General features: G+C 32.6%; 2 protein-coding genes across 2 annotated transcripts; both read right to left on the bottom strand.

Annotated features, from left to right (window-relative positions):
- Positions 1-1,187: 1,187 nt before the first annotated feature.
- On the bottom strand, positions 1,188-3,520 carry LOC135127860 (uncharacterized). The gene is made up of 2 exons (XM_064054513.1): positions 3,399-3,520; positions 1,188-2,750 (listed from the first exon to the last, which is right to left on the bottom strand). The coding sequence occupies exons 1-2, from the start codon at positions 3,405-3,407 to the stop codon at positions 1,362-1,364; spliced, it is 1,398 nt and encodes a 465-aa protein (XP_063910583.1). The 5' UTR covers positions 3,408-3,520; the 3' UTR covers positions 1,188-1,361.
- A 7,255-nt stretch (positions 3,521-10,775) lies between these two features.
- LOC135144855 (probable ubiquitin thioesterase DG1039) lies at positions 10,776-19,718 on the bottom strand. The gene is made up of 2 exons (XM_064077018.1): positions 19,613-19,718; positions 10,776-12,250 (listed from the first exon to the last, which is right to left on the bottom strand). Exons 1-2 carry the CDS (start codon positions 19,628-19,630, stop codon positions 11,018-11,020), a joined length of 1,251 nt encoding a protein of 416 aa, XP_063933088.1. The 5' UTR covers positions 19,631-19,718; the 3' UTR covers positions 10,776-11,017.
- Between the last annotated feature and the right edge of the window lie 469 nt (positions 19,719-20,187).

Here is a 20,187-nt window from a genome sequence, read left to right as displayed (position 1 = left end):
GCATACTAACATTGCAGCCAATAATTCAGCATTGCCAATCCAAAAAATGATTCAGTTATTACTAGTCACGCGGTAATTTCAGCAGTGGGAGACAAAACTGGAAAGGTTGTTATTAAACAAAATGTTAATAATGCCACAAGTCTGACATGTGAACATTGAACAATCCTTTTACAAATGTCAACACTTCTAATAAAACAAAATTCCTTTTGAGTATGCCTGCAATCAGTTCAAAAGATTCACAATTTTTTTTTTATCAATGTCAACCAAACGTTTTCAAATTTATATTGTTTTTGTGCCCTAAGGATTTATATTTTTAAACCATAGTTTAGAATTTAAATTCTCTCACAAATATAAAATTCACAAACATTTCAATCAGAATAAATAATATGTACGATAAAAGATTCATTTCTTCATTGTTACTAAGATTATTTATAAATATAGGACTTATTGTCTAAAAAGGGCCTGTTTTTTTTTGTAAAATGTTTAAATAATGAGCGCCTTATAACAGAAGTAGTGGAAAAACATCAATGTATTTATATAAATAAATATTTTGAAGGCTAATTACGTTAATAAGTATATGAAATATCGTGTAAGTATCCTACACTTTCATCTTCGTTAAACTGGTTAAATTAATAATTAAATATCAAGTGGATATTAATAATAACGAGTAATCATGTCTGTTGAGTGACTTAGCCCTGATTTAAATATTTGTGTGAAACCTCGTGTACGTTATAATTTGTGCCTATAAATCTTCACCTACAATCTTAAAGCACCACAAGCTTATGACCTGTTGTATAGATGCATATGCAAGACAAAATTTTAATTTACAAGTCTCAATTAACTTTCCATTTTGAGAATGTTGGGCTATTATAATACACTTTTTATTCATGTTGGCAAATGCTTCTGTAATTTCAACTTTCAGCTTAAATCTGTTAAACCGGTAAACACGCATTATTTACAAGCAACAATAAAATTATTTATTTAAAGTACTCTCAATCCACAATCATATTTACACAGCAAAGAAATCTACTTAAATACATGCTTTTTAACTTGTTTACTAAATCTCACGCAGGAAGTCGATAAATAGTGCATGTCCTTTTCCTACAACTCGATTCCATTACCCCAACATACAATTACAATTAACATCGAAATTTTGATTTATGTGCGTGTGCGTATTGAAGTCGAAATCTCAGTGGAATAGTACTTTATTAGAAACGCCGTAACAAGTAATAAATAAAAACTTACACAACTAAACAGTCTAAACTAAGAACGAATTAATAAACAACAACATCGAAGCAATCTATAGTTAACAATTAAACAGCATCGTGGGGCTTCTGCCCTTTTGTACACCTAATAGTAAACTAACCAACTCGGATTCTTCTTTGGTACGACAAATTCATTGGTGGAGGCCTTAAATTAGTGTGCAAATCAGTCAAAAACCTCGGTTGACGCTTAATTTGCTCATCTTGCCCATCAGTAAACCCGACGGAAAGAGGTTGAGGTTTGCCATAAATCTTCAACTGAAAACGATTCTGGTCAGGCTGGAAATCCTGGAAAGTTTGAGGATCTTGTCGATAGACTAGAACCGGTTTCGTCTGAGTATTTTCTTCCACAGGTATTGTTCTATAAGCTTGTTGGAGATAATTCACGTCTTGTACTGCCTGTTCCGGGGACTGAGAATATTTAGGGTACGAGCCTCCCTGATTTCGCAATGCTTCATCCATGAATCTTGTATCGACTTGGATTGCTACCGGTTCTTTGAGCAAACTGGTATCGATTGGTAACTGCGCCACATTTTGGTTTACAACAACTGGAATTTGTTGTTCCGCTTTTTCTTGAACTTTCCGCAAACTATTGTAATAAAGAGTGGTTTGTTGGGGAGAATTGTTGTCAATAGCATTGGAGTAATCGAATTCTTGGCTTCTACCAAGAGCACGACCATGATCAAACGGTGCAGCTTCTATTCTTGTATATTTATTAGTATTGGAAACTTCGGGACTAGCAAGAGCTCTGGCGTGTTCAAACGGTACCGAATTTTCAACTCTTGTGTACTTCAAACCTGTTGGGACTTCAGTGCTTCTTATTATTTCAACACCAGGACTCAGATTCCGCCAGGTGTACTTCTGTTGCAACTCTTGCACGTTTTGAATTTGAGGCTTCAGTTGTTCTAGAGTTCTGTAGTATTTTTGAGTGGATGGAGAAAGATTGGCTTGAGATAGTAGTACTTTCGGACTTTGATAATTTGCGATTAGTTGGGGTTTAGGTTTAAGGCCTGATATTTTCTGTTTCTTGGTACTAATAAGCGCAGTGTGGACGTACTCTTGCGGCGACATATTAACATTAGGTACTTCTACTTGTTCGTTGTATTTTCTTGTACCGGTGATAATTTCGCCATCGTCTAGATTATTGTTCCTTGGATATTTCGGAGGAGGTTTTACTGGTTTCCCATTGGTGAAGCTCACACTATAACCAACATTGAACAGCTGAGACTGTGGTGCGTTTGTGGGGTAGTTCTGAGTATAGGGTTGTTGGTAGTGGTTCGAATAAATTTTTTTAGTTTCAGATGGATGGGTGTTGAAGTTCACGTTGACACTACTTTGGGGTGCTTGGTCTGGATAATTTGGGTGATCATGGACTATGTTATTAGAATAGCCGATGAGTTGTCGCCTTTGGGCTATTTCTTTCGGTTGACGAAGATTTTGGATGGGATCTGCCGCAGCCGTTAACACCAGTACGAAAAGAGTCGACACCTGAAAGAATTCACTCAGTAAAGTCTGAACTAAACGCTCTAATTATTTGTTCTAGACTTAAGAAGATTATAAATATGTGATTAGATCTTTTGTATCTTTGTATCTCTATCACTGACCGGAACATTTTTACTAATTAAATCGTAAGAGTTAAAGCACGACAAATTTCTTCAAATTGATCGAACTTGTACGATTCACACGGTCTCTGTCCACGCATTCCTCAGATATTTCCATATAACTCCACGATGCATAAAAATACCTTCATGTTATGTTCCAGTATGCAAATGAGAAGTGCATCGTTTGAAAATAAATAAGGAATTTTCTTACGTCCCAATAACCTTGATAACAATCTGAACAAAGTGCGTTCGGAACATTTTAACCAATTCCTTTCTTTTAGTGTTCCATAAAAGCTTGATTGATTACTTTAATAAAAGGAATAAGGTCTTAAGCTTCGTGATTTCGGGTTGTAAATGAATAAAATATTTGTGCGTATACTTCTATTGATTAAACAAAGTTATGGTCAAAAATTTTGGCATAAATGCCGAGGTAATTTATGCTTCGAGATGTCGAACAAATAATAATTGATTTATTAGTGTTCGCTTTAAACAAAAATATAAAAAAAACGTATTAATTAAAAATAAAAATACTTACGAGAAACATGTTGTCACTTTAAAAAATGCAAAAGAATTGACTGTATTTTTGTAACACTACCACCATTTGTTAGTTCTTTTTTAACCAGACACAGCTGAATATCCTCAAGCACCACAAATGAAATGAGGGATTTTAACCGATATATTCGGTATATAAGTTCCCCCCATTCCGTACCAGTACAGAAGCGCACAATTATTACCATAAAACACGGCTTTCAGAATAACTTTCTCAGATGGCACCGGCACGAAGTTCTACAAAAAAAAAGAATTGTTATTTCACACAATGCGGGTTTAAACAGCAAAAAATTACATTAAATAATGATTACGACGACATTTAGAATTTAATCCAGGGGTGAAATTCGCTTTCTTGCGCCATGTGCACCGAGTAAAATATTTTCCTTTTGAGCACGCAATATATGTTCTGTTAAAATAATCTCTTGGTTTTATTACGTGTTAATTAATATAGGTTAGTAAGAGATTAGCGGTTTTGTTTCAGTTCTTTGATGACTGCCTCCATTAAAAACGGTTCATACGGAATTCTTTTTTCTTCGTTTTATGGTTCGAGTAGATTTCTAATATAAACCCAGGGTTGATTAAACCCAATCAATCGCGTTTAATGTGCACGGTCAAGAACATTAAGTAAAAGTTATTTAATACATCATAGAAAGTGGAAGTTCATTACTACAACACCACATTTGTAGATTGTCTTGAACCGATTTGCTAGAGAATCTTGTCAATTTTTTCCGCATTACTAGTTTTTTGTAGCCTGACACTTTTCCACTGAAATCAAATGTGGAAGTAGCGTTGTTTTTCCTGTTTTCTATCGAAGCTGACCATACAACTAATGTAGATACTGGTTTCACTTTCTTGTTTTGTGTTTATTGTTTTTACTATAATGGCTATGCTGTGTGCAATGTCATTCGATTAGAAAAGAAATGTTTTATTGCTGGCCCATTGATTCGGATCGAACCTTCGATGAATACTTACATTAATTACTATATTCGTAAGATATTCGTAAGATCGTTGAACTAGAACTAGACTATAATAAAAGTAAAAATAAGTAGATGGAATTGCCGGGGAAAAGTTTTGTCAGCTGAAATGATTGCGGTAAACGTTTGACTGTACGGTTATCCTGCATAATTTCAAATGTACTTAGCCGTAATTGGACATAAACACGAGATAAACCCGACAGAGGCTAATTAAGCGAAAAACTCGTTTCTTTCTTAACTCGCTTATTCTTTAGGTGCAACGGTTTAGTGGACATACCTTTTTAAATTTATTCATTGCATGTTTAACACATCGTCAGATGTAAATAGTTTCTTTTTATTCCTCAAACGACAAGTCAAAAAATCATGTGGTTATTCTGACGAATGTTTAGCTCAATGATCAGCGCGTAGAATACGAAAATTCAGATTTCTCATATCCTCTGTATTAGAGTATTAACAACCAATTATTTGTTCATTCTTACTTTAACTTAAAACATGGCACATTATGATTAGTGTTATTCTCTCTCTTTTATTAGTATTTTTATTTCATTAAAAACAGTGTTCGAAACTACAATTAACACTATTTAAGAAATGATAATCACGAAATGCTAACCTTAAAAAGAAATAGGCCTCATTTTTACAGCCTCATGCATTTTAAAACAAAGTAAAAATTATAAACTCGCAATTTTTCTAAATTTTCCTTTAGGCATGAGAAATACCACTTAATAGAGAATTAGAGAAACCCATGTTTTATTCAGTGCCGTGTGTTAATAGCATATTCTCGTGTATATAAACTCTTTACTGAAGCGAAACCACTATGCGTGATACTCCCGTACATTGTAATTTAATAGAATACCTATTGATTGTCCAGATGGTAGAAAAGTAATAATAGCGATTTCTGTAAGGTACGTTAATTAACTACATGTACAAAACAAGTAAACGTTCTAATGCGGCTATTTAGCCAAAATCGTCGAATTAGCTACGTCATAATAAAAATGTTTCACTTTCTTCATATTTACAAAGAGCTAAATGTGTTGTTTTTATTAGAATTAATTTAATGCTTCCTTGTTTTCTACAGAAGAAAGAAGTAATATATAAATAGAAAAAAAAAAGAAAACGTAAACGCAGTAAAGATACGCGGTAATAAATTCGTCAAGTCTCGGTAGAAAAGCCAACAGGTTGACCACGTAATACATTTCAAGGGGGAAGTGGATTAAAATAGGAATAAATTGTGGCGGAGGTTAAAGGTCCGTCCAACATTCTTTCGGCGAAAAAAATAGCTGAAATTCTTTCTTATTTTGTCACGTTTGCGTTATGTTATGCATCTTTTATTTTACCAGTTCGTGTCCGAGGTAATTGTTTTTATTAGTGTTATTATAGGTACAATTTGCTATAAACAGCTGAGAAAAGTGTCATGGTTAGCTAACCATGTGTGTTCTACTAGTTGTTACAATTATTGTGCTGTTGAACTAGGCTCCTCTAAATTTTCCGCTAGAAGGTCTCAAGATGTCACCTAAACCGGAATCAAAATATAACACTTTTTATTAATGAAAATCTAATGTTTAGTTCATTTCGCTTTCATACGCTATTAGGAACTATTAGGCTGTTTGTTCAAATAATTTTAACAATTAGTGTCAAAAAAATCATTTTTAATCCCCATCCAAGAAATCGTCAGTATGCTTTGTGTAATGTTATTAGGCGCATGTTTCTCATTGTACAACTCGCAGAATACGAAAATGTAGGTTTTCATCTGTCATCTGAATGTCATTTGTCTAAGAACTTTATTATAGGCAGATCATTTCTACACTATCCTATGATTATTCTGAACTTTTTCGTACTTTTGAGGTTACTGTGAGGATCGTAAAACGCTAAACAAAATTTCACTTTAAAAATTTTCATCTACTGACCTCATATTTCATAGTGCCTGGAAATACACTTCTAGTTATTAAAATAATTTGCAAGTAAAAATTTGCTAACCAAAATGTACAGATGGCAATGCGGTTTTATATTTACTAAGCTTTTTTCTTCAAAGGTGTCAAAGTCATCACGAATATTTAATGTCTTATTTCCTTAGTATTTCACAGATCATAAATTTGTCATTTATACTGTACTGTAGTTTCTATCTGTCGATCGTCTGCCTGGGGAAAATATCTATATTAGACATTTATAACCAAAGCTGCAAAATTATTAAGAAACTTTAGTTATATTACAAGATAATCCTAAACGTGGTGTAAAACGCTAACAAAAAAAAGAACAATTAATTATGTATAACAATAAAAATTTCCTAACTAATTGGCGTAGTCTTTATTAATGTTAGAAAATCTGCCCCCCGATAAAATTAGTATCTCATTTGCCAAAATCAGTTTCATCTTAGAAGATACTAGCCCCGCCCACCCGCCCTCTCTTTCCTTAGAGGGTATGTTGTGATAACCTAAACATCCCGCCTTAAATTGACATGTGAAAAAATTGAAAAGCCCGTGAAAAATTCAAAAATTTGGCCTTGGCTGTGATCGTCTTATAAAATGCAACCCTACGTTGTGTTTCTTTTTTTTGTTGTGGCGGAATGCGTTCAGATGCAAGTGGTGGACCCCAAGGTTGGAAAAGTACTAACTAAAACACAAAATATATGGAGGACACAAAAAAAAAGAAAAACCTGCGACTAAGTTGTGCTGGTTGAAGACATCTCTTAATACTCAGCTATTTACAAATAAACTTGCCTAACTTTGAATGAAATCAAATTAACGTTGACTCTGATATTAAACTACAACTGAACAAGTGTTAAAGTTTCAAAAAGAGCAATAAATAACATTTAAATTCGCCATACACTCTCGTAAATTTTTCTTAAACAGCAAAGAGTTCTTATCTGATATTAAGATTGGACATCAGACAATTATATGATGGAAAACAAAATATTTACAAAACAAAAAACTAGCAAAGATTTATACAAACAAAAAGATCTGGTGTGAAATCAAACTTGTGCAGACCCAAAAAATTACGTGAGGTGCAGAGCATGAAAATTTACGTTCAATTTAAATTATACAACAAAGAAAATTACTGAATGGCAAAGCTAACAAAATTACCTGAGGTTAATATTTGCCACACTTTATCAACGATTCAAACAAAGAATTGACATGATGTCAAATTATACCTCACTTTATCAACGGTTCAAACAAAGAATTTACGTGATGTTAAATTCTGCCACACTTTATCAACAATTCAAACAAAGAATTCACATTATGTTGATGCCACACTTTATCAGAGATTCAAACAAAGAATTTATCTAATTTTATCCAAGTGATTGGTTACCTAAAACAATTAGCTTTGAGGAGAGTTTATATCGTGGACTGTCCCCAGCTTATCCCAAACAAACACATAATAATAATAATAATAATAGCCTTTATTGCCCAACAGGTTGTTACCCTATTACAGGGCAAAATCTAAATTAAATGTTACCCACAAATCTATAATTAACTTAAGATATTATGATAAATACAATAACTAAATGTAAAACCCTAATATAAAAACCTAATAAAATAATAAGTACTAATCAATTAAAGACTATTTGGGAAGAAATTACATTTTATCATTAAAAATATCATAATAAAATACATCAGCATCATGGCACATAGTTGTCAGCGGTGCTCTCCTAAGTATATTTGTTTTTGGTGTAGAAAAATCAAAAGTTGATGCATATCGAGAGTTCAAACGTGGGACATGAAATTTTATAAGCGATAATATGTTGCTACAGTCTAAGCGATTGTGAATAAGCTTCCAAATGATAAATAAACACAAAATGCATCCGGCGTTGCGAGAAAATATGTCTTGGTAATAATTGTAGCTTTCCACGTTGCGAGAAAAATGTCTCGATGACGTGATGATTATATGATGATAATAACTGCCTAAAGAGAAAAATTTTTAATCCCCCGTACCTCAAGTCACGAGATCATGAATTCTACGGCACTTTCACGATCCTTTTCCCAGAGTGGGACAACATTAGGTTGATTTAACTGCCGTAAATGAACTATTAACAATCTTGTGGGAGGAATTGAGAAGTGTTATAATGTAACACTTTATAAGCATCCAGAAACCTTATTCATAATTTGATAAACAAAGGATCAAAGGATGAGTCCTGACTAAGTGAATCTTCTAGCAAGTGCTGAATCTAAACAGTCTCAGGACCGTTAAATTGTGTTAGAACCAGTTAACGATTAAAATCCTAACATCAACTGTGAATTTATAAACAACGAAACAAATGTGTTAGCCTCGGTCGAAAATTCACATATTTTCGCTTGAAAAAACAGCAAGAATTAGATACGCGTGTTGGGGAAACTGTGCCGTCGTCGTCGTTACAATTAATTGTCGTTAAACAAAGGCTTCCTCCCTTTGATTAACTACCAAAACAATTAAACTTAAATCTAGCTAACTCACCACGTAGTTTTACTCACAATAAACAAACCAAAAGTGACGCCTCTCACCCCTTTAGCAATCAAATCAACTTCTACCAACCCTCTCAACAGAAGTTTCCTAGGAGAGCTACCAACTACCAGAAAATAACTAAATTTGCACATGGTTGCTTCGGTTTAAGGAATTTCTTAAAGAACTTTTTTTCCAAATTCAAATTATTCAAATGCGATTTTGCGCCGTTGTTTTTGTTTTCAAAATCAGTTTTATCTTAGCAACTACTAGCCCCACCCACCCACCCTCTTCTTTCTTAGAGGGTATCTCATTTGCTAAAATCAGCCTTATCTTAACCCCGCCCACCCACCCTCCCTTTTCTTGGAGGGTATGTCATTGCCAAAATCAGTTTTATCTTAGCAAGTACTGATGGACTAACTTTTAGAAAAAAAAAATCAAAATTTAGAAACATTACGAGCTTACTTATGTTCACAAAGCAGGGATTTTGAACATCTTCTCTAGTGTTTAGTTGGTTATGCCTTAATGGATTTTTCTTTTGTTGGTTTTGTTTTTATTATTTTTTTGAGACTCCTGAAATCTCCGTACATAATGTACTGAAGACTTAATCCGTCATTTTTCAGACACGTGGTATGGTGACGTTTTGAAACAATTTCTTTTTTTTTTTCAACAAATGTGAAAACACTGATTTTTTGTTAATTATGTTTGTGATTTTTTTTCAGGTTGGCAACATATTTAAAATTTGATGATGCCATGCTTACTTGATTTTCCACTTGATATTTATGACACTAATCAGTCATTGGCTACCAAAGTTAGTTAATAGAGGATATCTATTAAATGACTTTGAGTGGCGACCATCTTCCCAACACGTTTACTTAACATATTGATGTCAATAATTCAGAAGTGCCAACACAAAAATTTTCTTCAGTAATAATAAATAGTCACCCTATATTACAAATTGAATAAACCTACTCAATGCTTTTGTTTATATTTTTTTTCTTGCTTTTTGTTGAAATGAAATATCTAGCTTAAGTCACAGAACAGTGTTATCCATTCACATAAAATGACAAAAGAAACATTCATCGAAAATTTTGAATTATCACCAAATCTGAAACAAACACTCCCTAAAAGTGGGTTTTGAGGGAAATAATAACAATTGATCAGTTTATTTATAAAACTCATAAAATATTATAACTTTAAAAATTCATCAAGATAGACTCTTGAGACTCCATGGATAACAATGGGCACCTTAAATTATTGTCTGGCATTTGAAAGTTCATGAGAGTAGTCAAAAAAGACTTATACAAATTTTGATTTAAAAAAATAAATAAATGTTTATCAAAAACTTAAGTAGGACTAATGGATCTATCATTTTTGAGTGCTTTAATATAAGGTGATCACTCAGTGTATGTATACCAGTAATAACAGTTTGGTAGTTCACTAATTCAACTTAAATAGTGTATAATTGGTTGCCTATCTAACATTATAATTTTTAAAAGAAATAGTATTTGGTAAAGAATTTTTATCGGCAGACTTTGATTAGTTTCCGCCCCTTCATAAACAAAATACTTTAATTTCAGTGATTTCGCCAAATCATCTTATTTCACTATAAACTAGTGTTTCCTACTTCATAGCAAAGTATTACATGTCTTATTAATCTTATTATTATCCCTTGTGGATACAGTGTGAGTGATCTCTTTCAATTTAAACCCAGTTTTTTTGTTCATAGTGTTGTAAAACTAATAATGTACAAAATAACAAACGAAAGTTATAAATAATAATTTTCAAGATATTGGCGACATTTAGCAGTAGTGACATGGACTAATGTTTGGAACGGGTACACTGAAAAAACACCTTGTTTACCTTACTTAACTTTAGAACGAAAAAAGTTATAAAAACCGAATGTTGAATAACAAAGTAAACCAGTTTAATGACAGCAAGTTAAAACCTGCGTAATCAACACAATAATAATACCAAAGTGCATAAAATATTGTCTTTCTTTATTTCGAAATTTTGGCATAAATATATTTCATTTGTAATAAAACTATAATTACAGTATTGCATAAAATTAGTACAGATCATCAATAATACTTCCACATTGCACATAACAGTCACATTTTGAAATAAACAAAAACCAAAATACACCACAGTGTATCGTAGGTACTCATGACTTTTATATAAATACAACCAGTTTAACATAAATAACCAACTACAATAACAATTAAGCTGTAACAAGATCTAGCTTAATAAAATCGTCTACCGTCTCTTCTGGCCTTAGCCTCGATAACTTCGTCTTTTTACTCCTTTTTTGATGAGCATGATAATTGTAAGGACTCTCATTTTCCGGAGCAGCTTGTACGTAATCTAGTTGTTGTTGAGGCTCAACTTGCTGATAGCTGCTATCAGGAATACTTTGATAATAATAATTTTGAGCAACCTCTGCTGGTTGGTAGTAATACTGCTGAGCAGAACCATCTCCTGGACTAGTGTAACCATAATGCATACTCGGAGTCTGTACTTGAACCGAACTGTAGGCACCTTCTGGGATGGCTATTTTGACAGTTTTAGTCGCAGTGGATGGGGTAATTCCAAGTTTGTTTTTGTCGGTACGGAAAATCACCCTTGTGTGTGTTTCTTTGGGGTAGTTCTCATGAGTTAAAAGACCGTCGTTGCTCGGAGTTTGATAACTGTGATACTCAGGTTGCTGCTGAACATACTGATATTGATATTCTTGCGCTGGTTGATACACTTGTGCTGGCTGCTGATATTCTTGAACTTGTTGCTGATATTGATACTGAGGTTGGTAGTGATCTTGTTGATCAACTAGCAGATTTTGGACGTACTTGGTCAACAGCGCTTGAACGTCTATTGAATTAACCACTGAAGCCAGCGGGTGACTTTGGGGGAGATTTGGATGCAGAACAGCCGAAGGATCGTTCAACTGACTTGGTAACACTCTAAGAATAATAACAGGTACTTGGGGTTCGTTTGTGTGTGTTTGAGGTAGATCAGAACTCAAACTACCAACTTGGCCTTGTTGGTTAACCGTCGAATAGAAAGTAGTTCCTGGTTGGTAGTACTGATTCAAGTTTTGGGTTTTGTGGGTTTGAGTTGGCAGGTTGTACGAAACCGATTTGTGAAAATCGTACTGATGGCTTTTAATACCACCGCTCAACACGTTTGAGGATCCTTTGTAAGGTGGTATATCGTGCTGGGAGTACTTATACACTTGGTATTTCGGTGAAGAACGGTAGCCGTAGCCCAGAGAGGAGTCGATCGTTCGTTTGGAATTTTTTGAAGTCTTGTTCTCGTTTGGATCAACTATTTCAATCGCTATAATAGCCGGTGGTGAAGGTTTCGTTTTGCCAATTAGTTTTTTGTTGAGGACGGCTGATTCATCTTTAAATTTCTTGGTTTTTCCGGCGAGGACCGACGAGAAGCAAAGAAAAAGTACCTGGAAAAAAATAAAATTAGATTCGTGTGATCAAAAAATACGGATATGAACAGCTCAAGATTTTACATTAGTACAGGTTTTTGTGACAAGCGGCACAATTAGTGTACACGTCTGCTTTAGAGTAAGCGGCAAATTCTGACTTTAATTTAAATCATGACTATGGCGACATCCGCAGTAAGACGTCATGGGTGTAAAATATGAAATACTGTTTTCTTTTTTTTTTAATTCTCAATAATAAATAGATATATTAATCATAATAAAATTCAACATCGATATCTAATGTGTTGTAATCATGAGAGATCAACAAGTTTTCGCCACATGTTGGCCCAGAACCAAGAGGAGCTTTACCATGGGAAAATGACATAATAATATTTCATTGTACTGGAAATGTAGACATGGTGTATCAGCCTTGCTCGTACTCTTATCTTCAGGTATGTGGGTATGGTAAACACGAAGAAAGTGAAAATAATTCCGGATTCCCTATTTATCTAGTGATCACGTTAGTAGTTGATGTAATCTAGTGCCATCTGCCGGACTTTCACTAGAATGGTACTTTCTACAATTCTCGGATATGAATACCTGACGATGACTTAGTTCTGACAAATTATCAGAACTTCGTCAATGTCAATCAAGGATGTCTGGTTACGATGTAACCGAAAGTAAAGAAGTACACGAAGTACTTTCACATAAACATCTAAAAATTGTGTCAGTAAAATGACGAGCGTTAAATTACATAATTGTTTGTTTTGATTATTCTAACCGCTATTTTTCCCTGTGGGAAAACCGCGGTCAATTTTTGAGTTATTATTCTTCTTTAATTATGTCTGATTTTAATGGGCTATAAATATGCTGAACTTTTTATTTAGGAGAAAGTATTATGTGTTATATATCGTAAAATATGTAACAAACTGAAAGTGGAGATTATTCAAAACACAATAAGGAAAACAGTGAATGATAAGAGCATTTCAACCAGTCAAACCTCCAAGGTGATCTTAATTTATTAGAACTATTTATTACAAAATGTTGATATATTTCCTAATGTGTGAAAGTACTTGAGACCGTTACTTTTTTTTCAAAACTACGTCTTGATGCTGTAATTTCGCGAAGGTTCAAACCAAATAACATTCAAACTGTAGGCAATAGATCACCCCAAGCTGTAAATAGTTTAAAAGTAACAGGTACGTATTTGATAACATAAAAAAAACACGAACACTTTCATTAACTTCTCCGAAAAAACTATATAAATGGCGTCATTATGCCGTTGTAATCTTAAAGTAGATCGTGCATCTACACATGCATCAAATGTTTTGGCTTTTTATTACTTATAAGATTAAAATTACGTAAGACAGTGGTTTGAAATTTGATATATTTTGATATAGAGTAAAATTTATGACTAACAGATGTAACGCAGTCGGTTACGACAAATTTTAAAACTATAACTGAATTGCGTTAGTCGAAGATTTTACTTGTCCAAATTTTGAAAAATCGTTTTAATTTTGACACATCATTGAAAAATTAATTACAGTACCTATTTCTAGGCCAGGTTACACGTTTTATAAAAAAATTGCTTAACTGCTTACTCAAGGACTGTATTAGTACATTAAAACGTAGTCACGGTTATGTTTGAAATCTATAACACGCAGTAATTAATAAAAAAAAATAATTATATCTATGAGAAGCTGACAAGTAACTTAGTTTTCACTTAATTTTGATGGAAATGGGATACCTATTTTTGCCTACTCTAGGGATATGACTTTTCAGTAACAACAAAATCTTATAAAAACAATAATTAAAATCTTGCTTTCACATACTCTTAAAAACATATCTTTACAGCGAAGATCATAAGTAAGCTTCCTTGAAGAAAGTAATAAGAAAAAATTGCCTGAACATGTAAAAAAAATCTGTAAAATATCAAAACATAACTAATTAATTTAATTATGGTTATAAGTAGTGATGCACAATACTAAACGTGTCTCCCATTCCCAAAAGTGATTAGCACTGTTGGACAAATGACTCCGCATTACCCAATCAGTTCTCACAAATTATTTAAAATTTATAAACAAATGTAGATGATTATTTGATGTTGAAACCAAGACCCTGAATTTTTTATGGTTAATTTTATAGCGAATAGAAAGCAAATTATGATTAAAATCATAAGAACAAGAAAATACGTGCACAATAAAAACCAATATTCACTCTTAACTACTTCTAATTAATCATCCACTAGCAATTAATGTCGTCATTTCTTATAATAAGAGAAATTGTGAGAAATACTAGATAAACAAGTCTAACCCTCCTAAAAATGAGCTTCTCATAAGATATTTCCACAGTTAATAAGATCAATAGAAATGATACTATAATACGCCTTGTAATTATTGAAGATCGACTTTATACTTTCACTAGTAAAAATTGCGTTTCAGGGCACTTAATAATAGTTGTCGATGTGCCGCTCTTTGAGAGTAAATAAAATAACGCATTGTTGTTTTACGTAATACAGCGTCATAACAATTAAGTAATTTCCTTCGCGCCTAAGTGCTGCTATTTCTTCTGACGCAAATCCTGAAGATGATTCGTCTCCGTGAAGAGAAATTAAAGTACAAAATTAATCACAATAATTAAAGTAATCGTTTTAAGACGAAAAATTTATTGCAATTTCATGTTTACTGTGTCAATGTTAAGTTACTTAATACGGTTTCCATCAGAATATGGAGGTGTTCATGAAATCACTCATTGGCACATGTTTATTCTAAGATTTACATAATATGTAGTTACTTTCAGGAAAATGTAAAACGCGTGACGTACCGGTGGGATTAAAGAAGTGTAGGAAGATTTTCGTGATAAGTGACGAAAAGTAGGACGTTTTATACATTTCAGTAACTGTCGTGATGTCATTTGTTTCATAATTTTAAAATATGTACTTTCAAAATTCGGGTAATATTGAACTGCACACCGTGATTGATTTTATATTATTTATTTATACTAATACGAATGGTCTTCCGGCTGCTAAAACTGGAACAGCGACTTTTCTTCGTCTGCTATTCACAACAGCGTTGCATATTTTCTCTTTTCAATTATTGCTTTTACGAAAATTTGTAAATTGCATCCATTTCAATGCGCGTCATATTGCTTTGCCTTCTCCTTTATATGCAGATTTTGTTCTCACTGCTTTCTAAAGCGGTCTGTTTGGATCTGGCGAACAATTTCTGTGATGTTTCTATCAAGTTGCATAAAAGTTGTCTGACAAGACAGACTTTTGTGTAATTATTATAAATTCGCTTCGCAATTAGCAAACCGTGCTCTAGAAATTATGCTAAAATATACAAAACGTTTGTTATTGCTTTACTAATTTAAATAAGTTTTGTATCCATTAGTACAAATACGAAAGTTATGAGGTATGCAGTTTTGTAACGAAATTTGCAAGTTAAATAAATCTGATTCGAGATTTCGTGTACGTTCTACATATGGTCTGAAATTTCCGGATGGTGTCGAAAGTTTGGGTTAAATTAAATCCGTTTCTTCTAACGAGGAATTGTTAAGTTATTAAACACTTTTGTAGACTATATTTGGTACAAATGTTTTTGACACAAGATGTGACAGACTTTCAAAATGTCTTCATTCTGTTGCCAAAGAGATTATAGGTAGGTGGTGCAAAATCTTTGATATCTTCTTGTGCAACTCACATATTAAAAATGTCACCGCTAAAATTATTTAGATCACAGATTGATATTCTAATGTCATGCATATGTATACGTAATATTTCTTTGCAATCTATTTTTTGAAAGAATCAGTAAAATATATCGGCTTTATTAAAAAAATCACCCAAATTTCATGTATTTTTTTCAGTATCTACAGAATAATTGCTTTCGTCAGTTTAAGATAATCTATTTTGTAAAATCGCCAGACGACCGACAGACGGAAATGGGAAATATGAAATATGAAAACGAATTCAGTCCAGGGTCGGCACGCTTTCGGGCGTTCAAAAATGATTTACAACAAGGTCGTTTGCATTTCCAACAGGACTCATAATCAATACTGCAGTGCTCAAAAAGGAGTAATCATAAAGTGCCACTTATACAGTTGTATGTTTGCCAAGCAAACTTGGGAAATCATAAATCTGCATATAACAATGAATCGTTAATCAGCAGCGTCCCAAAAGGATACGTTTCCGAATAAGAAATGAGCCAAAAATAGCTAAATCCCCATTTACAAAAAGCGATATATATCCTCTTTTATTTTCTAACTCATTTTTATGTCAAATTTTCTGAAAAATATGTAAATTATAAAGCAATTATTGCAGATTTAGGTGTTATGAACTATTCTATGAGTAATTATTATTGACCATTTTTTTGAAGAATTTTTAAATTAGAAAATATTACACACAAATATAATTGAAATGTACCTATTACTTTTTGGCTGAAAATGCACGTGACATCATCACTGAAAAACTACACTCGTAAACAAGTGGCCAATCAAAAAATAAAAATTTATTTTCCGGAATATCTATATATAGGTGCTCCTCGATATTTCATTTGTTATTACAAACAAATTGGTCATAAAATCTGGATATCTCGGGTAAAAACTCAACACGGATTCATAAACTACAGGTATAGAACTATATTATTTAATGTTACTATGTTCAATTTTTAGGGTGCATAACCTAAAATTATCTTCAACTGTACAATATAAGTTTTCTTTTTAGTAAAATTTTACATGTCCTGGTTATACTTTTGTTATTCCAGTTCCCTTGAAATTTTTTAAAAGTTCAACGATATGTTTTTTTTAATAATCTACGTTGTAGTACTTATTTTATGAATAAATAACTAAAAATATGTGCTTTGTTGTAGTACAAAATTGAGTCTTCATATACAGGGTGAGTCACTAAGCGCGCGGTCCTCGCTGTCTCATTAATTATTAGAGATAGAAAAAAAGTTACACACCTGGTTGAGTAACATACACTAAAAGTATTTTAAGCTACACAGGGTATTTCATTTTTGATTAACGACGCGCAGCTCTTTTTTTTTAAGAGAATAAATACCCTATATATTTTTAGATATTCTCGTTAGTCGTAGAATTTATTTACATCCGCAATTTATTTTTGAAATTCTAATGCGATGTTGTCACGTTATTCCAATTTTCTTCAATTTTTTTCAAATACAATACCACTGTATTTTATTACTGTACTTACTCTGTTTTTTGTTCTCATAAAAAATACCAGTAACTATCAACCTTAAGTATAGAAATTACTTAACAAAAGATAACATAATAAGATGTGGTTATAAAATACCTGTTGTATTTGAAAAAACGAAAATATCGATATCTGAAAATTTTAATATTTAAACGTTTCTTTATAAACACTGTGTATATCAAGATTTAATTTTATTTATACCACAAAATACTGTAATACAGATTTTAAATATAACCCTACTGCCATTTTTTTTGTGAACTCTTCCACTGTTAAAAATTTTCAAAAAAAACTGAATATAATGTGGCAACATCGCATCGGAATTTCAAAAATAAACTGTGGTTGTAAAGCCTAAAAAGAGGTCGGTCAAAATATGTAAGACTATATAGTGTTTCATTTAAAGCTGAGTTGTGTGTTACACCTTAAAAACAGAACACTTTGTATAAAACTAATTTTAGAATATAGTCCTCAAAGAACTGTACAACGTTTGTCTGTGACTTTTTTATATTTCTAATAACTAATGAGCTATCGAGGAAGGCGCGCCTAGTGAGTCACCCTGTACAGTAATTTAAAAAAAATTCTAAATCATTATAATTTTCAAATGGTCCTATCTCTTTTTTTACAAATAGAACATACTGTATACTTTTTTTTTTATTGTTTCTACGATTTTTCAATTGTTTTATCAGACACACCAAAATATCGAGAGAAAAATCATATAAAAAAAGCGATTTTGCGAAATATTTCAGGACAAACATTACACTATATCCTGTACACTTGACAGAAGAATATAATTAGCCCCGCCCACCCACCCTGCCTCCTTTTCTGGGATTTTATTCGATCTGAATGAATTGAATCTTCTACTAAACAGAAATAAAATGAGTCGTTAGAATGAGAAGAGGAGGGGTGCACAGGGCTAATACTTGCTAAGATAAGACTGATTTTGGCAGGTCACATACCCGCGAAGAAAATATAGGGTGGGTGGGCGGGGCTAGTACTTGCTAAGATAAGACTGATTTTGGCAAATGACATACCCTCTAAGAAAATAGAGGGTGGGTGGGCGGGGCTACTATTTGATAAGATAAGACTGATTTTGGCACTTTTGACAGTTTCGATCATTCTTCAACTATTTCGGAAAATTAGTTGAAGACGTCCAGAAGTAATTTTTCGCTTCGTTTTTTCGGAAATTCCTAATGTTTTTCCAAAATCGCTAACTGAAATATACCAATTTTTAAAGTTTCGTCAAAATAGCTCGCTATAAAAATTTTGTTGATAAAAATTGTTTCACAAAAATACAATTGTTTCAAGAATGTACTTTGTGATTTTTATATATTTACACAAATGTTTAAAATTTGTTTACTTGGAACAATAGAGAAGTCAGGATAGGTGCATTTTTTTTACTTTACATACATCCTTTTACATCCTAGATTATATTATTAGTTTCCACTCCCACTCGACAGAACAGCTTATAAGTATTATACTAAAAATGACAGTTAACAAACTTTTTATTTCCAAAAACAAAAATGAAACAATAAAGATATAGGTATTTAAAATTTTTAAACTGCAAACATTTAGCATTTTGAAGATATTTGCAAAACTGTTAAAAACGTATTTAAAATATACTTTTTCCCTAATTTAGTTGACCTCCGTATTTTAATGATTACGAGATCATTAAACAAGATTCATTAAACAATAGCATCAATGACTTTATTTGTAGAAAATTTCGTATTAATTCTTGGAGTTAAATGTTAATAATCGTAATGGATTCTAAAACCGCGATTCCAAAAAAAAGACAAAATGAACTGTGTATAGATCGCTAGTAACATGAAAATAAAATTACTCTTAAAATCGTTTGAATTTTTTGTACCATTAAAATTAATTACTAAGTATGCATGACATTTCATATTAAAAAAGTAATACGTACATTAAGTACATTTTTAACATTTTTCGTACTTGCTTAATTCAAGGTAAAATTTTGTGACTTATATTATTATATTATTATTTTTATTATCTAACTATCCAATCATTGAAACAAAGAGTTTCGGTCAGTAAAAAATAATAATGTAGATTTAGAGTTCCGCATTCCTGTGGAACTGCATTGTTAAGAATCTCAGTCATTTTATAGCGGTCATAACTCCAGTGTTAACCTCCACGCAACGTCAAATAGATCACCGACCACTTACCACTGCAATGAACTTCATTCTCACTCCACTAAACCAACAACCCACCAACCTTCGATTTCTTCAACAGACTAGCGTGCAACCTCCGGATTCCTCCGGTTATATACTCACACCAAAACAGACAAGAAGAATACCAGACAACATCCCTTCCTTCCGGATTGAAGAGTTGTGCATCCGCGAGTGCAACACTGTAGCCTCAACATTATTGTCACAACTTACCAACCCATAATTTTGCGTTTATGTCGAATAGTAAAAACACGACTGGACTTTCATATTATTTACATAACAATTAATGCACTTTGTTGTATAACCGATATATGCATTTATCAGTTTTTATAACGTCCAGCTTGTGCGGACATTCAGGAGACCCGAATACGGAAAAATGAATAGTTTTTAAGTTAAGAAAGAGAGTATAGCACGTGTGGTGTTAAGTGAATTTAACCGATATTTGTGAAAGCCAAAGTGGTAATTGAAGCAATTACTGAGCCTATTGCAACTAATAAGGATCCGAGAGGTGGTCAGTGACATATTAGAAATCTTGGAAATTTCCAAAATTTCTCGTTTTCGCAGTAAACACA

This window comes from Zophobas morio, unplaced genomic scaffold (assembly GCF_036711695.1).
Source record: "Zophobas morio isolate AGI-343-1 ecotype UQ-CSIRO unplaced genomic scaffold, CSIRO_AGI_Zmor_V1 ptg000002l, whole genome shotgun sequence".
NCBI lineage: Eukaryota > Metazoa > Arthropoda > Insecta > Coleoptera > Tenebrionidae > Zophobas > Zophobas morio.
Note: the sequence above shows the minus strand (reverse complement) of the source record. Positions and strands in the feature narration are given on the sequence as shown.